At 38.3% G+C, this 21,639-nt stretch overlaps 1 protein-coding gene across 1 annotated transcript in view; it reads left to right on the top strand.

The window, feature by feature from the left end:
- TBC1D5 (TBC1 domain family member 5) overlaps nucleotides 1-21,639 on the top strand; it is a 421,112-nt gene that overhangs the window by 299,582 nt on the left and 99,891 nt on the right. The window contains exon 15 of the mRNA XM_070433344.1: nucleotides 14,130-14,272. Within this exon, the coding sequence (XP_070289445.1) occupies nucleotides 14,130-14,272 (143 nt within the window). The remainder of the gene's footprint in view (nucleotides 1-14,129; nucleotides 14,273-21,639) is intronic.

Consider the following 21,639-nt stretch of genomic DNA (forward strand, 5'->3'; position numbering starts at 1 on the left):
AGCCCTCAGCACTAACAACCCTATTGTATCTCCTGTCTATAGCCTATGATTAAAAATAGAGAAATTAAAGATTGGAAATTGACTAGGTAGGAGGATGAAGGGTTATAGTTTTTATCTTTGAAATGTTTATTCCTGGGTCCTAGAATGCCTATTTAGAAATGAGGCATAGGATCTGGGGACTGTGAGACAAAGAAAAGGTGCAGGCAAGAGGTAACACAGGACACTCACTGGACATAGGCGTCTGGAGGCCTACTTTCTGGAGCCACATTAGTGAATTGAACTGTCCATTTTTATGTTTAGAAGTCTAAGGTCTACTTTTCTGACCCATTTTCTAAAATTGAGATACAATCACTTTCTGATGTTTTTCAAGTTAACTTGTTTAGTTGTTGTTTTTGATCCTTCATGAGGTCAAGGGTCACATTTTTTTTGCATGTTTGTGCTTCTACATTAAGTATTGATGAAAAGTAAAACCAACAAACTCCCATAAATTAAGGTAATCAAAAATCACTTATTTAAAAATGATCACTTTTAGATCAAGCCTGTTAAGGTATAACATCTGTTAGAGATAGCTTATTTAATACTGAGTATCAACGTTGACTATCTCCTTATTATCTACACCCAGTGTAGTGCTGTGTAAAGTATGTTTGTTATATAAGTCCATTATGTTCATGGATGGCTTAGTGGAAACTTAGAACAGTGATTCTGAAACGATCATTAAGTTATCTCTATGGATGTTATAAAGGACCTAAACAAGATGTTTCCCATAATTAATTTGCTATAGTTCTAATATATGCTAGCCTCTGGCTCTGCAGGAGAGATGCCCTCTAGTGGCAGGACTGGTGCTTGGAGGAGTTTGTGTCCATTCTGGGCACCAGGCAAGCATCTCTTTGGCACCTGCCTCCAACTTTTTTCCCCTTCAGTGTTTCCCACTAAACATTTCTATTTTAAAATTGCTGTCTCCTCATGCCTTAATATTGAACTTAATACTTATAAACAATTCAAACTAAAGCATTTGTACCAAATGACTGATAAACATAATTTCAGGACTTTGGGATCCACATTTTAAACCTAAAGAATTTTATTGACTGGATGTCATGTTTTGAGATTTTTGAGTTGGGGAAATTTTATCAATACAACTTTCCTATTCTGCATCTCCATTACTAATATATGAAGACCTCACTTCATGTTGTAGAAAATAACTCATATTTTAGAAAGTAATTAAAACTGGCAACTCAGCATTGCAAACTCTTGAGGGGCAGTGAGGCCTAAGGAAGAGATTTAGAAGTGAGTTGCAGTTCTGCCCGACTCACTATTCAAGCTGACGATCATCTTCATTTGCCCATTTGTCATTGGCCTGCCAGATGATTGCAGGTGGATAACCCATGGCAGGTTAGGTCAGTAGAGAAACAACAGAAAATATTTACTGAGGGTCACGGAGATGGGAGGAGAGCAGTTCTTAGTAATAGATGTAAAAACAGTGATCACGTCCCACCGAGATCATTGCTTGTGTGGCTAACAAAGGCAGGGCCAGAAGCTCTTTACAGTTACATCCAGCTCTAATGTGTCCTGGTTCTTAACTGGATTTTATAAAGATGGCTAAGGAGGTTTGTTCAACAAGATGGAGTAAACATTCACTGTATGCCAGGCACTAATTTTATAGTGCTGGAGGAAAAAAGGCAAAAAAGAAAAATCCATGCCTTTATGGAGCTTTTATTATAACTAGAGGCCCAGTGCACGAAATTCATGCACGGGTAGGGTCCCTAGGCCTGGCTGGTGTTCAGGGCCCGCCTGGGCCTTCCTTCATTCCATGCTGCCCCCTGGTGGTCAGCCATGTCATGGAGAGCAATGGAACTCCCAGTCTCCTAGTCAAACTCCCAAGGGGACACTTTGCATATTAGCCTTTTTATATATAGATGGGGGAGTTCGACCATAAACATAAAATGTGAAATACAGATTGTGTCAGGTGGTAATAATTGCTATGGAGAAAAGTTAAGGGTCACTAAAACTCCCTTGTTCCCTAGTAAATCTTGGACCCAAGACTATGTTCTCTCTTATATTCTCTTAAAGTAGTGGTTTTCAAACTTGAATGTATAGGCTTGTTCAAATACAAATTACTTGGCCCTGCCCAGAATTTCTAGTTTTGTAGGTATTGGGTGGGTAAGGTCAAAGAATTTGCAGTTTGAACTAACTTCTAGGTAATGCTGATGCTATTGGTCCACAAACCACACTTTGAAAACCACTGGTTTACCATGTTCCTAAACCCCCTTTTTTCCTGAGATCATTCAGTACAACTATTTGCAGTCAGACTCCTAAATCACACTAACGTGTTGAGGTAACATGAACTAAGTAAGGAGTTAGCTTCTTCCCAAGATATACTTACATGCCCAAAGACTTAGAAAAAGATAATGAGTTATCGCATTACATGCATAAAATTCGGTATATGCATGCCTCAAAATGGCTTTATGTTATGGAAACATTGGCTGCCTTTGCAAAGTGGATTTAGAGGGAGAGGGTCTGGGATAGGAAGGGACATTATATCTAATGTATGCCCTGTTAGACTATAAAGTTCCTTTTTTTTCTTTTTTTGGCACTTGCAAAAAAAAGTACTCTAAATTAACAAAACATTAACCCCACATAGTTTTATTTAATTTGTAGGAAATAAAAGAATTTAGGACGTGAGAAAGATGGTGAGATAGGCTGTACTCAGAGAGCAGTGCTTCAGACTTTGCAATCCAGGATTTGTAGCTTCTGGGCACCAGCAGCCAGTCACAGAAACTGCTAGCTGATGTGGAAAGTAAATGAGTGCTGTTGATGAAAATAAATTTAAAGTATTTTATGCGATGTTTTGTGCTTCATATTTGAGTTGGTTTATGAGCAGATTAATTTATGAACATATTATATACCATGATGCCCTCAGTAAGCTAGACTTCACTGAGTTTCTCTTCTCTCCCTTAGCCCAATATACAATTCTAGACCTCATATGTCTTCCTAAAATCAGCTGACCAAAAGTGGCAATTAATTTTTCTTTGTAAGTTCTTAGTTCTTTATAGTTACCTTAATGAGTTTCCTCGAAGGGAAGCTCTCTAAATCTTGTAGGGTCCTGTGGCTGTAATTACCACTGTATTGTAACTGGGGTACTCATGAAAGAGAAGATCATGATTCATTTAAATAAGTTCTTCCAAACACTCCATCTCTTCTACTCCAAAAACTCAGTTGCCACACAGATGACAGCATTACCACAGAGATGACAACAATAGTAGATATTGTGCATTCTTTGTCTTATTTCTTGGTCATTAATAGGGAAAGGTGTTTTTTAATATATATCTGAATTAGATAAGCTTTAGGAATTAACGAGTAGAAGTCAAGAGGAGTATAAAAGAGTGGAAGAGAGGAGTATAATTATCATGGTATAAATCTCTAATCTGCTTTTGATCGAGGTTGATTCAGGCTGTGCCATGGGCCTCTGTTGAGACACCTGTGACATGCAGGCGCCTGCCTGTTTGGATCTGTGATTATGTACTGGGGGGTGAGCAAGGAAAGTATCTATCTGTGAAACATGTGGGAGTTTCTTCACAGGTGATTCTAATCCATATATTCCACAGACCACTTGAAGAAATATTGCTTGTAGAGAGCAATTTCAGATCATATATTTGATAATACCTTTAGAAATCCAATAGTTATCTCTGCCATTATCAGAAATTGTGTGCCTTTATTTTGAAAGCATTGAGTGGCAGTCTTCTCTGCATTAGAAAACACATGTATATATTTGTCCTTATTTTTTAAAAATGTATGCACACTCACAGTTGGTTAGAAAGTGGTTTGGGTACTGAACTTTGGCCAGTAGTCAGGAAGCCAGGAACAGAATGGAGTAGCCAGTCTCTCAGCCCTTTGCCCTCACTGGATCCCTCAAGGTGTCTCCGCTTGCCCCCTTGTAAATCATTTGGGCCCCATGCAAATACATTCAGCTCTTTATGTATCTGCATAAATGGATAGGAACTAGGGTACATACAGGGTGAAGCAAAGTAGTCTACAGTTGTGCATACACAAAACAGTATTTTTGTATTGTTGCTTATTAATTATTGTATTATCTCCTATACAAACAACTGTGAACCTAGTTTTGCCCCACCATGTATAATCCCAAATGGAGGATAATCCAAAAACAATTAATATTTGTCTTTGAAATGTATTTAGTAATGTTTTAAATTGTTTTTACCTCCCTAATTATATTTTGCTAATGTTGCTATTAGTTTGCATTCTCTGAACATACCTGGTTGATTGGGGACTTAAAAGAGGAGGGCACAGAAAAATGCAGTGACTATAGGAACCCAGATTGATTTTACTTTGAATAATTTCCATGTTAATGATTAAAAGTTGTCAGCATATCATTCAATCTAAGGCCTAGCACAGAGCCCAAGTAAGTGACAGTTGAAATTCAAAGTGGCCCAGCTTCCCCAACCTTTGGGAGGCCTTCTCCCCTACACCCTCACATCCATGTTTCTCCTTTTATTGGATCATCTATACTAATAAAAGGGTAATATGCTAATTAACCGGACGTCTTCCAGATGTCCTTCCGGACAAAGCTGTGGTGGCTGCTGCTGTGAGGGCTGGGCTAAGGCTCAGGCAAGCCATGAATGGCAGCTGCTGTTGCGAGGGCCAGGCTGAGGCTCAGGCAAGCCACAGATGGCGGGTGCTGCTGCGAGGGCCAGCAGTGGCAGCAGCAGCAGCATGATGGGAGCATCACCTTCCCCGATCAGCCTAGTCACCTCCCGCAGAGAGAGGCCAGACTGCAGCTTAGACCCACTCCCCGTGGGGAGTAAGCCTAAGCCATCAGTAGGACATCCTCTGAGGGCTCCTGGACTGTGAAAGGGGGCAGGCTGGGCTGAGGAACCCCCCCTCCCCCAGCGCACGAATTTTTTTTCACTGGGCCTCTAGTTTTTTAAAATAGTGTTTACCAGGGGACTGGAGGGGCATGTAGAAATTAACAGAGATAGAATATTAAGAGAGTCTTGGCTATGTGTGCTATGTGTCCCAGTCATTAAATGTTTAGTGGCCATTGATCAAGTGACCAGTTATCTATATATATAAAAACCTAAACCACCATTATGATCGAACGACCAGTTGACCAGTCGCTATGATACACACAGACCACCAAGGGGCAGACACTCAATGCAGGAGCTGCCCCCTGGTGGTCAGCGTGATCCCACAGCCAACCTCCTACAGCCCCTTCCCCCAGCCAGCCAACCTCCCACTGCCCCCCCCCCCCCCCCCCGCCTGCACCGGCCAACCTCCTGTGGTCCCTCCCCCAGGGCCCCAATCAGGGGGGTCGGCAGGCCAACCTCCCTCGCCCGCCCCTCCCCCCCCCCCCCCCCCGGCCGGCCAGCCCCCTGATAGGCCTCGATCGCCGGTCAGGCCAAGGGACCCCACCCATGCATGAATTCGTGCACCGGGCCTCTAGTATTGAATAAGCTGATGTGAAGACCCACACTGAGGATAAGCTGAGGAGATATGGAGTGAAACCAAAATTTCCTATATAGTGATTCTCATACTGTGGTTCACAGAACAGCAACTCCAGGGAACTAGTTCAAAATGCAGATTATCAAGCCCCACGTAAATATCATCGAAAGAGGGCTAAGGAGGCCTTGATCCATTCCTACACAGGCATGATCACTTATAACTTAGTGCGTGTGTCCAAGGAATCCTGAGAGGAGCCCAGGGAAATGTCTGATGAACAGCTAGGAAACCTGGGAGAGGTCAAGGATGCAGGCTCAAGATCAAGAAGACTCAGAAGAGCTGACCTGGGGAGGAGGATTCATATTAATTTAATAAACATTTGTTAACCCTTTGCTCTCTATGTCACACCAAATCCCAAAGAGCTTGTGACCTGCTGGAGAAGGGAGAGAAACCAAACTCTCAGGAACTAAGCCTTTGGCTGGGATTTATTTATAAGTGCCTTTTTCTCTGAAAAGTGTAATTGGGGAGCAGTGACAGTAATAGATGTGAACCTCCCAACATCAGGCCTGAGTGGAGCACTCATGCTAGCCTCTGAGGAGCCAGGAGGGGTCCAGGTGCCTGTGGGATGGGGAAAGAGAACGAAAGACAGAGAGTGAAAACCAGCCCCAGAGGGTGTTTGCAGCTATAGGAAAGTGGTAAGAGGTCCAAGGGAATCAGGCTTTGCTGCTGCCTTCGAGGGATGGTTCACTCTGACTCTTGGTGACAACATGGACTAGCCTACCTACACATTTGTGGTCTTACCTCCATCCAGATCACATGGATTCTGATATTTCTCAGCTCTCCCAACAGTGTATATAAATGTATTAGGAGGTCAATGCAGAGGAAGTTTAGAATTGTTATTCATTAAGGTTAAGATCCCATTGGTATTTGAATTTTGTTTTGTTTTTTAATGAGTTTCAGATTAGGGAAAGATAGGAATAATTGTTTTTAGCAATTCTCTGAAAACTGATTTGATCATAATTTCTTTTCCTGAAGGTAAAATGACAGAACAAAGCCTATGTACAGACTTTCTAGGAGTAAAAATTGTCTGTATTACGAATAAAAACTAGTATTCACAGAGCCTAAAATTAATTTTCCCAACATGACCACCAGCTGCACATCACTTTTTCATGTTCTTTTTCATAGTCAACAGTGACTTCCAAATAGTGGAGCCCAAGTAAGTGACAGGGTAGAGAGATTACTTCATAGGAACTTTTTCCTCCATTGACCTCTCAACTCAGGGCTAAGATTCCAGCTGTACCCGGTTGGAATATAAAATGGGATTCTCAGAGAGAGCACATCCTGTCCATGCAACTAAATCGGTACTGAAGTGTTACCATCTTTCCCTAGCTTTATTTGAATTTGTTGGTAAATCGCATATCCTGGTATTACTTAGTCCTTGAAATCTCATGCTTCTAATCTACATAGCAGGCATACATCTAAAAGGTGTGTGTGTGTGTGTGTGTGTATGTATATGTGTGTTTGTGAAAATGCTCAATCATTTTATAGCCTCAAAACATGACCGTCATCTGTGCTCAACATTCTCATGAGCATCTTATACCTCTGGTAAAACATAGATGCATAAGGCTTTGCTTTCCATTCAGACTGTTTTTTGCAAAGGGCATATTTTAGTGTTCTGATGAAAAAACACACACACACACACATACACAAAACCAACCTTCAAACACTTGCCAAAGAGAATAAATTACAGTAGGAATGGGTGATAATTATTAGGAACTTATTTTTGGAATAAGAAACCTTCCTTAATAAAGGGCTATGTACTGCCCTCTGAAAGGAATATAGATTTTCCCCCAAAGTAAAAAAAACAAACAGATCTTTTAACAGTTTATGTACATATCCTGTGGAGGTTAAATTAGGTTTAACATGTGTTTCCAGAAAGCCAAATTCAAGTTGGTTCATCCCAGGGGTTATAAGAACATAGAAAGCAAATTTGAGTTCTTTAAAAATAATAACTAATTTGAAGTTTCAGTTCCTTCTGTTTTGAAGCAGATTTTGATAGGGTTGAAGTATTCAAATCTTTCTGTAATGCATGCAGATCCCAAATATTTTTAAGAGGTGGGAATTGAAACAATTGACTACATTTGGAAAAAAAATTAGTAAGCAAGCTAAACATTTTTCAATGTGTTTTATAGAGCCTTTAGAAGAAGAAGAAATGTGAAGTTAGAAAAAAAATCACTTGTTTTGGCTTTCATATATTTTTTGTGTGTGCGTGGAAATATGAAAGACTTTATTATATATTTTAACTGATTTCAGAGAGGAAGGGAAAGGAAGAGAATCATTGGTTGGCTTCCTCCTGTTCGCCCCTTCTGGGGATCAAGCCCGCAACTTGGTCATGTGCCCTTGACAGGAATTGAACCCGGGACCCTTCAGTCCACAGGCAGATACTCTAGCCACTGAGCCAAACCAGCTAGGGATAAATATGAAAGACTTCAGAAGTCAACAGAAAAGTTTGAATAGTGTCACTCCAAGAAGTTAGAATTAAAGATGGGAATGCCACCCTAATTATAATACTTCAACATGTAGTTCTAGTTTTAAGACTGTTTTCATGGAGTTGATATAAAGGAAAACTCGGGGTAAATTAATTTTGAAAGAACTGAATACAAAGGAAACCAAAATAAGAAAAGTGTAAACTCAATTAAGAAGATGGCAACCAGAGAGATGAAAACCTAGATTTGCTTTTGATTTTCTCTGGTACTAATACGGAATTTGGATCCTGTGTTTATTCTCTACCAGGTATAGGTTATTTAAAAATTGTTAGCTTTTCAAGGTTAATACAGACTGGTGCAGCCACTGTGGAAAAAAATATGGAGTTTCCTCAAAAATTAAAAATGGAGCTGCCTTATGAACCAATGATCCCACTTCTGGGAATATATTTGAAGGAACCCGAAACATTATTTTGAAAGAATATATGCACTTTTGTGTTCATTGCAGCATTATTTACAACAGCCAAGATCTGGAAACAGCCCAAGTGCCCATCAGTAGATTAGTGGATAAAAAAGCTGAGGCACATTTACACAATGGAATACTATATAGCCATAAAAATGAAATCTTACCTTTGGTAACAGCATGGATATGGATGGACTTAGGGATTATTATGCTAAGTGAAGTAAGCCAGTCGGAGAAAAACAAACCTTATATGACCTAACCTATATGTGGAATATAATGAACAAAATAAGCTTATGAACAAAATAGAAACAGAGGCATGGTTACATGGAACAGACTGAAAGCTGTCAGAGGGGAAGGGAGAGATAGAACTGGATGAAAGAAGGTGAAAGGATTAAGCAAAAAAGCATATATTACTTAGACACAGACAACAGTGTGAACAGTGTGGTGATACCCACAGGGAAAGCGGATTGGAGGCTGGTGGAGGTGGGCAATGTCAGGGGAAATGAGGAAGGAAAAAGACTTTGCTTGGGGAAATGGGCGCATGATGCAGATGATGTTTTGTTCAGTTGTACATTTGAAACCTGTATGGTTTTGTGAACCAATGTCACCCCAATAGATTCCATTAAAAAATATAAGTGAACAGAAAGCAACAGAAAAATTAATGTAATTAAGCAAAAATCCAACATTGTTCTTTTGTATCCCAATATGCTTATCCAGTGTTATCATTTCATGATCACAGGTTACTTAAGGTGTCTCACACTGCTTGTTAAATTAAATTAAATACACCTTTACAACTTTACTTGTTTATCCTAAGGTGGCAATATATAGATTTATTAAAGGCTCATTAAAAGAAAAGAAAAAGGACATGAAGATCTAGTATATAGTTTTTTTTCTGCAGGTGTAATCCTACTACAGCCATGTTGGATTAAGGCTATGTTTATTTAAACCTCAGTCAAATTGGTCATCTTCATACATTCTTCATTTAAAATTTAAAAAAAAAGGATTTCTCTTGAAGTTTCCATGGGTCATTCACCAAGCACTAATATCACTAGGAGCCTACTGATCCCCTGGGGACAGCAGCTTAATTACACAGAAGTTTAACATTGAGAATAGTGATATAAGTGCAAACATGGATTTTGTCCTGTCTTTGAGTGGTTCATAATTAGATTTAATACCTCAGTTTGTATACATTTTAATTACTAAGTAGATCCGGTAAATTATGAATTATTGTATTTTCACAGGTGATAAGATGTATACGTTAATAAGCATTGCAGTCTGTAGGTGCAACATACATAAAGCAAGATAATAGTATCAAGCAATTAAATGGAATCTATCTTAAAAGGAAAAAGGTTTAATGCTACCCTTAAGTGTAACTTAAACTCTTGCTAAATATTTTTAAATTCAATAAAAACATGTTAATTTTAGGAACAGCTTCCTTATAAGACCTAATTTCATAGAGTAAGTTTTCCTTTCTAAGAATAGAAAAGCTTGCTGAAATAATTTCTATTGGTAATTCATTCCATAAAGAACTGAATTTTTCCTTGGCTTTTTAAGCTCAATGAAGAAAGCCCAAAATAGCACAAGGAATTTTGTGTGTGGCAAATATATGTATGAACTAAATCCAGTTGGGACAAAAATGATTAAATTACTAATAAGGTCATTGTTGGTCCCAAAGCATTCCATTAGTCATATGATACTTTTTAAATATTTTGAGAATTTATCCTTAATTTTTCTAAAATTGCATATAAAATAGAAGGAACTGTATTTTGCATTAATTTAATATACTTATCTGTACAACTTACAAACAGTCTTGTATAAAAGAAAATGCTAGGTATCAAATAATAAATATTTTTTCTTATGTGTTTCTGGATCTTTTTGCACTCACTGAATTATTGTTATGCCACCACTAACAAGATCAATGCGTGTTTCCAATTGAACTACACCGCTGCTTCTCGGCAGCATGACAGCTGGCTTTACAGTGAATTTAACAAGACCTTAGTAAATACATAGAGCACTTAGCAAAACGTACAGAGTTCTTTACAAAGAGCACTAGAGGCTCGGTGCACAAAATTTGTGCACTGGGTTGGGGGGGGGGGGGGGTCCCTCAGCCCCAGCCTGCACCCTCTCACAATCCGGGACCACTGGCTCCTAACCGCTCGCCTGCCTGCCTGCCTGATCACCCTAACTACTCTGCCTGCCTGCCTCATCGCCCCTAACCACTCTGCCTGCCTGCCTTATCACTGCTAACCACTCTGCCTGCCTGCCTGCCTGATTGCCCCTAACTGCTCGCCTGCCTGCCTCATCGTCCCTAACTGCCTCTGCCTTGGCCCCCACCACTGTGGCTTTGTCTGGAAGGTCATCTGGAAGGACGTCCAGAAGGTCATTTGGCTGACTGGTCTAATTAGCATATTATGCTTTTATTATAATAGATTGTGGATCTCTTTTCTCTCTCTCTCTCTCTCTCTCTCTCACACACACACACACACACACACACACACACACACACACAGAATTTGGTCCTTACCCTGGAATTATTTAGCAGTGTACTTGGCAAAGTGAAACTTCAAAAATAAAGCAATGTGAAACATTTATAAAGCAGCACCGCATAGAGTACACATTAAACATAAAAGTACGGAGGACTTACATTCTGTGTAGTTTGGAAGATGTGTTTTATTTAATGTAGATTGTAGGTGTTTTCAGTTCCCCTCCTGACAAAGCTGCAGTAGAGATTGCTGCTAGTATTATCTGGCAGAGGGGGTGGGGGGGTCGTTTTTGAGGCTAACCTGACACAACCCTAACCAGCAGAAAGGTTGCAAGAGAAGTCGGAGCAATATACTGACATTTTGTTATAGAAACAATAGGCATATCAATTATTTATTTAAAATAGGCTACTTTTTTTTCCTTATACTGTATATGATGAAACTAAAGGTGTGGTTGTCCACAAGAAAATGGGAAGAGTTTGAGCTTTGAGAAAGGGGAGAAAAGATAGCATTGCATTCTCACCTGTGGTGTGTTTTAATTTCCTCCATTTTTTGTTTGTTTGCTAAATGATAGTATGACGTCTATGATAGTATGACGTCAACTTTTTCAAAAGTGATTTTGGCCAAAACCGGTTTGGCTCAGTGGATAGAGCGTCAGCCTGCGGACTGAAAGGTCCCGGGTTCGATTCCGGTCAAGGGCATGTACCGTGGTTTGCAGGCACATCCCCAGTAGGGGATGTGCAGGAGGCGGCTGATCGATGTTTCTCTCTCATCGATGTTTCTAACTCTCTATCTCTCTCCCTTCCTCTCTGTGAAAAATCAATAAAATATATTTTTAAAAAAGTGATTTTGGTTTCAATAAGAGAAAGTAGGGAAAATAAAGAAAAATGTCCCCTTACACATAAGAAAGCTAAGCAAAAGCATTGCCTTTCAAGGAACAGCAGTGGTAGATTCTAAATGGGTTTATTCAAATAAGGAAAGCATTGAAATACCCTTCAAGAATGAAAGGGGCAAGTTCAGGGCATGGTACTATTTTACTGGTCTGATGTTTGAATTTTATACTAACATCTAGATTTGAACCAGAAGGAATCATTTAAATATCAGAATTTTAAATTTTGAAACAGCCAAAATTGCCTGTTCATTGAACCAAGACAATTCTTTATTTACTTATATTTTTCAGCTTTATTGTATCATAAATGTTAAATAAAACTGTAAGATATTTAAAGTGTACATTGAGAGGATTCCTCCCATCTAATTAATAAGACATCCATGACCTCATTTATTTATTTGGTTGTGTGTTTTTTGTTTTGGTTCTTTTTTGTGAGAACATTTGCTACTCTCTTAGCAAATTTCAGTTATACAATAGAGCGTCATCAACTATACTCCCCATGATTACATCAGATCCTCACCAGTGTTTTATGCTGATTATTTTTTCTTCCAGTTGTCTCAGTTGAATAACTTTGAATAGCCACATTCAAAGTGTTTAGTCATTTAATAATGCAGATAGGGTTATTAGTTTGAAGATCCTTTAGCCATTTGTACGCCATAAGCATCTATAGACGCAAGTGGCGGACTTTTTAAATTAAATTCAAAATATCGTGGCAGTTAACTGGTTAAACAGGTGCCCCAAATAATTCAGTCCAGCTACTTTTTGCTTTGTCCATTCTCCTAGTTCCCCTGATGCTTTTTGCAAGACCAGTTAATTTGTTGTAATTAAGAAGAGTACCTATTTAGCTTAGAGATATTTGTATACTTCTTAAAACAGTAAACATTAGCATTTGTAATTTAAAAGAATTAGAAATGTGTAGAGAAATAACGTTTTTTCTCTAAACTGCATAAATGCAAACACATTAGATAAAAAAGTATATTTTATTTCTCAAATTAGCAGTGGAATAAGAATTGAAAGGTAGATAAAAATTTTAAACAGCCTATAACATATTAAAAAAGATAAATGTTATTAGACATTAAATTTTTTCCCTGAAAAATTGAGTAACATAATTTAAGATGTAGTTGAAAATATAATTTAATTATTCTGTTGATTAATTTAACTGTATAAATAAAATAACTTAAGTGTTTGATCATATGGTTCCTCATAAATTTATACATATGTGTGATTGTACACTGTATTGTCATAGCTATGATTCCTTCTTAAATGTAATTATTCCTGAAGAAAGTATTTGAATTTTTTTGGCCTCACTTTAACCCCACAGATGGTTATATTTGGTTTCAAGTTCTGCAAAATTGTAACATATATTAGTTGATTTTTAAACAATTTTCTCTATTCTGTACTATTTGGTGGTACCAGAAATTTGGGATTTCTCATTCTTTGCTATATACCAGAATCACATAGAATTCTAGATGAGCTTCCTAAAGAAAGGCTGTGTAAGAAAATTGTAGCCATGTTATGTAAAATTAGAAGTAAATTGATACAAACATATCAAAATAAATTATTTTTATTATAAGAATTAGATATAAAGAGCTTAGGTAGCATTTATTGACAGTCTGAAGCGTGACTGTTTATGATATATAATTATACACAGACCTTGTTCAGTATTCTTATTGGCTGCTTATGCATAGATATCCATTTTCCTGGCCATAGAGGTAACTGTGTTTTGAAAACCATGCCTGGAAAGATAGCCTCACTGATAAGTCATATCTCTTCTAAAGTTAAAAATTAAGTATCACGTTGTTTCGTTTGAAATAACTGTCTGTGCTTGACAAAAAACATAGATATCTGCTCTTTTCCCCCACATTTTATTTTTAAATGAATATTTTTAAAATGAGTGAAATGTGACAATGAAATTTTCTGCTTGGCTATAGTAATTTGTCATCTACCCATGTGCAAAAGTCTAACAAAAAAAATAGTAGTGAGCGTGAAATTTTGGAAAAATGTAATGTTTAACTCATAACCTTACAAATGAGGTATTTATCAGACCACTACACGTTTAATTTTTTCTTTGCCTTTTTTATGTGATTTGTATTAAATAGGAAAGATTTCTACCCTTTTCAAATGTTGTACTTTTGTTTTATACATACAGGAATAAAGTTTAATGACTGTCGCCTAGTTATAAAATTACAAAATTCATTTGAAAACGTAAAACTTGGATTTTACTTCATTATATTCTTGATATATATTTGCTTAAAGTGATTAGTTAAAGATTATAATTTCTTCAAAGTTGTAGGAAAAAATGGCTCCTCTTTATATTACTGTCAAATGTACTGCTTTCTGAATTTTGGTTTTGTTTTCTCTAGGCGGTGGGTACGGCTGCTGTTTGGGCGAGAGTTCCCCCTACAGGACCTTCTGGTGCTCTGGGATGCCTTGTTCGCTGATGGCCTCGGCCTGGGCTTAGTGGATTACATCTTCATAGCCATGTTACTCTACATCCGAGATGCTTGTAAGTATTAATGACCTTGCCTACATTCAAGTAGGTGATCCTGAATTTAAATATGTTTTCCCTTTTAAATATACTTTACCTTTTATTCTGAATTACCATACCTAGATTTTATCATAGGCAATATATTAAAGTTTCAAAGGAACATACTAAAATTTTTTGTGTGAGTTAACTATGTACATATTGGGAGATGTGGGTGATTTTTCCTGAGAGAATTGGAGCATTCTTTCAGAACCCTTTTTCTGAAGACTTTACTCCTGCTTTAATCTCCTCACTAGTACTCACATTTGTGAAATGCACATATAAAAAAGCCAGTATTTTAGCTATGTTTAGAGCTCCACCTTCTGACAGGTAGGTAGTATTCAAGGATATTTATCAAGAAAGTAGAGGGTTTTTTTTATAGTATCAACAACTTGCCAATAAAAAATAAACATTACATTTAAAAATACTTTAACTTCTCAGTTATATTTTAGCCAAATGTGTTTCTCAGTAGAGTGCCAAGTGGTAGTTATATTTCATCTCATCAGATCTACCCAAAGGTGCCTGCCCTAGTTGGAAAAACAGTGCATCCCTTTTGAATAGTCAGATGATCTTCACTTGAAGAAACTATCAGAGCTTGTTTTAAATTTCAAAATACCTCAAATTATTTTCCTTCTCAGAAAAATAATCACAGTTCACTAAATAAGATTTGTAAGCCAAAATATAATTAGGAAAGATTGCACAAAGTGATGATTAAGTAGGAAATAAAAAACTGTCATAAGAGTAGGACTCTGTCAGAAGAATATAAACTGTTTCGAGCCATTCATAATCTTGACTGTTAAATTGCTATGTGGTTCTCTTTTATTTATTCATTGAATACCATTTGTGCCAGATGCTCTTGTTACGCCTCTGGTAACACTAATAATATTCTTTAAAATTTTAGATTATACTTTTTTAATTCCCCCAAAATTACTTGAGGAATAAATGACAGGAGAACCACATTTTTATCTAAAAATTGTGGGGGGTTTGTGTGTGTGTGTGTGTGTGTGTGCCTTGAAGGTCAAACACTTTGGGTTTTGACAGACAAAGTGAAAAGCTCCTTTTTTTTCTGAGTCAGAGCTAATCATATAAGAACATGGAAATCATAAAGGAAACATCTGGAAAGTAGAGAAAGATGTTTGGTAGATTTGATGGATACTAGGTTTTTGGATATTCAATACTGTCGCCCATTTTAAAGTTGTTTGCCTTTTTTTAATGTAAGTACTTAAAAAAAACAAAGGAATGAGAAACTTCTTTTATTTAAACATAGGTTTATAGTTGTTCATATGGAAAATAATATAATAATAAATAAATATTAATACAAGAATAAACTTTGTATTTCACGAACTCTAAACCTACTTTGCCCCACCCTGTATTTTCACAAATTTTTTATAGTAAAGAACTATTAAAATGTTTACTGGTTTTCTGTGATCTTAATTATTTGCTCTTTTCTTAAATTTGACATATCACAACTATATTTTTAATTTAATTATCCTGTCTCCTATGCTAAGATCTACATTTTAAAACTAATTTCATGAAACAGGCAAATTTTTGGCAGCTGAAGCTCTTCTACATTTTTTAATCCCTCCACTGATGATGTTATAAAACATATGGGCACATGTGGAAAAATACAGGGGTAATGAAGTTGTTTATTCATTTCAGTGTTTAGTTCAACTTCTTTTTATTTGCTTGGTTAAATCCATAGCAGTGCATGACATCTTCTAAAATAGAGTGACTATTATGTATTTAAAGAGCACTGCCTCTGTCCTTAAAAAGCTTCCCAGTTCATAGGAAAGACTGATATAATCAATTTCAGACTAACATACCCAGTGCTGTGGTTGAGGTCAGGAGCCCTATGGAAGACTGGCTATAGAACAGGAATAAAAAACAGGTGCTAATCCTGGAAGGAAGCACTAGGCAGGTTTCAGAAATAGCCCACTTTACAGATGGAGAAGATGGGAAGTGGAGGAAGTCCATCCTATATAATAGAAGCCTAATATGCTAAGTGTCCGGTCGACTGGCCGGCCATTCAATCAATCGAAGCATAATATGCTAATGATATGCTAAGGCCACTCAGCCGCTCACTATGACCTGCACTGACCACCAGGGGGCAGATGCTCCAACCAGTAGGTTAGCTTGCTGCTGGGGTCCAGCCTATTGGGGCTGAGCGAGATGGGCCAAGCATGCCCTGGAGCCCTCCCAGGGTGCCTCCCCGCTGACCAACCTCCTACGTCCCTCCCCAGCCCTGATTGTGCACTGGGGGGGTCCCTCGTCCTGATCTGTGCCCTCTCGCAATCCAGGACCCCTCGGGGGATGTCAGAGAGCCTGTTTCAGCCCGATCCTGCAGGGCAGGCTGAGGAACCCCACTGTTGCACAAATTCGTGCACCAGGTGTCTAGTGTCTGATAAAAGAAGAAGCAGGTTGTCCACAATGAATGAGGCAGAGTAGTGTAGGGTTTGAGAGGAATGACTGGGAAGTGTGGGAGAGATGGCTGATCAAGAACTAGGACAAGCCTGGTCTAGCTGTCAAAGACCCTACAGAGAAAAACAGTGGGCAGTAGCACCAGGACTCAGGTTATGTTTCTTCTCAGCTATGCTCAGCACTCCAGGCAAGATTCAAAAGCGGGATATCATAATTCAGGCTTCCAGTAAAGGCCACATCCAAATGAATTAGGTAGATCTGAAGGGAGGAAAGAGAGAGGAAGGTTCTGATTGCATTTTAAGAGAGTAATTTAGGCTGTTTAGGGAGGGAAACATGGCCAGGAAAAGACTATGGGGAAATCAAGAGTATCAAGGGATTAGAGGTTGGTATGAGAGCTAAAATCAGAGGTCATGGTCAAACAAGAGGATATGGAGCAGTTCTGGGTATGAGCAGAATGGTTGAAGTTATTAAAGGAGAAAGTATCACTGAGGAGATCAAGAGATTGTGAGGGGACTGGGATTCTTGTTTGGTCCTCGATGGACAATGAATGAGTTGTCCTAGTTCACCTAGTACAGTGATGGTGAACCTTTTGAGCTCGGCGTGACAGCATTTTGAAAAACCCTAACTTAACTCTGGTGCCGTGTCACATATAGAAATTTTTTGATATTTGCAACCATAGTAAAACAAAGACTTATATTTTTAATATCTATTTTATATATTTAAATGCCATTTAACAAAGAAATTAACCAAAACATGAGTTCGCATATCACCTCTTACACGCGTGTCATAGGTTCGCCATCACTGACCTAGTATCATGATAGGAAAAGATGTAGAAAGAAGCATAGTGAGTGAAGCAACAAAAGTCTCACATAAATGCAGAAGAGTGACCAAGAAAACAGCTTTTATTCAATCAATCATTTACTCAAAGAATTAACCATTCAGCCAGTGTTTATGGAGTGCCTACTACCTGTCAGCCATCATAGCGCATAGCTAACAATTACGTAGAGGCTTGATGGAGGTATACATGTGTGGCATGGACTTCAGAGGAAAGGTGTTTTTATGGAAAGATAGGAAGCAATGGTTTAGAAATAGAATCAGGGAGCAAGGTGGTGCCCCACTCCACCACTGGAGGTTGCCAGGGCAGCAATGACTCAAGGAAGGAAGGTTAGTCTGGGAGGGAAAGGCATGTTCTTTAGAGAAAAAGATTGAGAGGGTGGGGAGTAGCAGGAAGCAGACACAGAACAGGATTGAGTAGAACACATGGGAGGGCAGTGCTAATTAAATGAGCTTACATTTTAAGCCAGGACCAAGAACAAGAGGAAGGTGGACAACTTGCCAGCCTCAACATTTCACCTGGAACATTGGTGTCAAGTTTTTATTCCATCTTGCTCGATTCTGACTCATGAAGCCCTGCTGGGGCAGCCAGGGTGGTGGTGACCTTGGGCTCTGTAGATGTTCTTTTGCAGCTGTAGGTGGTATGTTTGTAGCTCAAAGAATGATGCACTTTGTAAAACCTAAAGAGTCTTCCTTCAATGTTGGCATTCCTTACTTCGGATCCATACCTCCTAAGAGTTCAATAGAGGGCTTTGAAATGCCCGTGATCTTCCTGATACTGTGCAATATATTGTGTAGGTGTGCATTTCCCTGGGCCAAGGATATACAATTCATCATCTCATCATCGTCTCAAAGGAATATGTAACCTAAAAAAAATGGTTAAGATTTACTATATCTGTTCCCAAATCTTTATTTTATAAGGAGAGATAATTAGGCCTTTTATGGGTTTAATTATATCTCCCAAGGTATATGTTGAAGTTCTAACCCCTAGTGCCTCAGGATGTAACCTTATTTGGAAATAGGTGGTTGCAGATGTAATTAGTTAAAATGAATCACCGGAGTAGGATGGACTTCTACTTCACTATGACTGGTGTCCCTATAAGAAGAAAAGAATGTGGACATATATGCACAGAGAAAGGATGATTTGAAGACACATAGGGAGAACAATGCCATATGAAAACAGAGGCAGAGATTGGAGTGATGCATCTGTAAGCCAAGAAATGACAAGGATTCCAGCTGTCACCAAAAGCTATTAGTCCTGTAAAGGTTTATTAATAGCCATACTCTCATTATACTTTTTTTATTGGTTTATTTCATGCTGAAAATTACACATGTGATTCCCTGCTTCCCCTGGCCCTACCTACCTAAGTATTGCTCCTATTTTCAGGACTAAGGCAAGGTAGCTTTTCCCCAAACCATCCCCAATTAATCTAGCCTTCATCGATCTCTCACTTTTGCAGTCCTATAAGATTTTAATCAATACCATTCAAGGTAACATTTCATTAACTCCATCTTTTTCTTGTTCCTTATTGTGCATATTAGTTCCATCTTCTCAACTAGATTGCAAGTCCTTTGGATCAGAACCCCCTGTTATAATTCTTCCCTGTCCCTCAGAGCCTCTGAAGTTCTTCATGTATTTGGGGCGATCTCAGGCAGACGAGTACTCTAGACACCTGGGGGTGGGGGTCATGGATTCGGGTATAGTGATTATTGAGGGAACAGATGCCCAAACACTCTTAGAATACCAACTCAACTAAATAGTGATTGTTTAATACACTTCAGCATGGCTTTGTTAAAGAAAGCATTGTCTGCTTTTTAAAGTAAGCATAAATTTTTTCACATCTTTTTATTAATTTAAATTTTTGTTTTTGATTAGTATCAAAGAAAAACATTTTCTCTAATTTACAATGTAACATACCTTTTATTTGTCTTGTATTAATTGTATTAGCAGCCTAAACACTGTATTCAGATTCATTCCATTGTAGAATTTTCTAACCAGAAAGTATCTCTCAAATAAATGTTTGTTGTCTTGTTTAATTTACCACCTCCCTGAACACTTTGGAAATGAAAAAGTTTCCTTCTTGGCACTTGTACCCTTGTTTTTTTCAGCCAGCACAATCATGTTACAAAACTTTAGATTTCCTCATTTTTCTATAGGGGAGTCTTCAGTCATTTCTTGGCCTGGCCTGGTGTGACAGTTGTGTCCTCTTAGTGGTTTAAAACATTGTTCCTTTTTATTTCATTTTAAATCTCCATTTACTCTTCAGCCACTACCTGTCTATCTGCCAGTGCTTCCATATGCCCTACCCCAGAATTTCTATGTCTCTGTTTTCTCATTAAGAGCATGTTCAACATTATACTGATGTCAAAATGCAGTTTATTTCAACTACAGATTGCATTTACTTGTCTTTTCTGGAAAAGGTTTACCCAAATTCAGGGACTAGAAACAAAGACTTACTCTCATGGTCATGAGTTACAGAGTGTTTATCAAAGCACAATCAGATTTTTTAAGGAATGTTTTAGCACTTTCCGACTGCCAGCTCTCCTCCCTCTTGGACATTAAATATTGCCACTCGAATTTAAGACCATCTCAGGTATGAATATTAATGTACCCTTTGAGTTTCAAATAACATATCACTTTATACTTTAGTTTAAAAATCTTTTAAAATTTCACTGATGTAGGCTGATAAAGCTCATTGTCTTATTTTTTTATGTTTAGATTTTTTAAAATGGACTTTATTTTTAGAGAATTTTTAGATTCACAGAGAAAAATACAGAGTTCCCCTACACTCCTTGGACCCCACATACATACAGCCAACCCCAGCAACATGCCTCACCACAGTATTACATTTGTTACAATAAGTGAAGCTACCTTGATATATCATAATCACCTAAGGGCCATAGTTTACCTCATGGCTCACTCCTGATGGTTGTACATTCTGTGAGTTTGGATAAATGTATGATGACATGCACCCACCATTATAGTGTCATACAGAGTAGTTTCTCTGTCCTTAAAAATCCTCTGTGCTCTGGCTGTTCATCCATTCCTCCCTCCCTCTAGCCCAATTACAGAACTTTTCATTGTCTCCATAGTTTTACTTTTTCCAGAATTTCATATAGTTGAACTCATACCATATGTAGCCTTTCAGGTTAAATTCTTTCACTTAGTAAGATGCATTTATCTCCATGTCTTTTCAAGGTTTCATAGCTGGTTTCTTTTTAGTGTTGAATAATATTCCATTGTCTGGATATATCAGAGTTTATTTATCCACTTACTTTCTAAAGGCCATCTCGGTTGCTTCCAAGTTTTGGCAGCTATGAATAAGGTTGCTGTAAATATCAGTGTGCAATTTTTTGTGTGGCTACAAGTTTTCATTACAATTGGGTAAATACCAAGGAGCACAATTGCTTGATTATATGGTAAATGCCAGGAGCTCAGCTTGGCTGGGCTGGAGAGAGCTGAGCTGTTAGGTGTCAGAGTAGCTAATTAAAGCAACAAGTCAAAAGTGAAAGGTTAAGCCTCTAATCACTTACTAAGGTGGTACAAGCAAGGGTCAAACTCTGGAGAAAATGTAAATTCCCTCTGTTCCATTTCACCCATGAAACGGCACACTGGTCAAAGATCAAGTGGATCAGCACAGATGCGAGGTCGTCTCACTGTTTAGGAAGCACTGAACAAAAGACTTTGGCAGTTTTATGAACCTCGAGGTGGTGGGGGTATCAGAGCAGGGTGCTAGGAGTGAAAAAATACTGGTACTAACTCAAATGAGGAAAGGTATCTTCAGAATTCCCGTCTCCTGTAAGAGGTATTGGCAAAAGATGCTTGTGAAGATCTCTACCATAGCCTCAGATAAAGAAGTCTAGGCATGAAAGCACTAGGACTAGGAATAGAAACATGTGAAAGATCATGACCAGCTACGTTGTCCTAAGACCTTGATTGCAGCTCCTTTGAGAGACCACAATGTGCTGGCTGTGCACCATCTGGTGTGGGGAGGACATTTTTCCCCTGTGAGGCCTGTCAGGTGAAGCCTTTTGTATTAGGGCTTTCCAGAGAAAATGAATCATGTATATGAGAAGATTTGTTATATGAATTGGCT

Source organism: Myotis yumanensis, unplaced genomic scaffold, assembly GCF_028538775.1.
Source record: "Myotis yumanensis isolate MYYU_CA2020_CCGP unplaced genomic scaffold, mMyoYum1.0.hap1 SCAF_14, whole genome shotgun sequence".
In the NCBI taxonomy this organism is placed as follows: Eukaryota; Metazoa; Chordata; class Mammalia; order Chiroptera; family Vespertilionidae; genus Myotis; species Myotis yumanensis.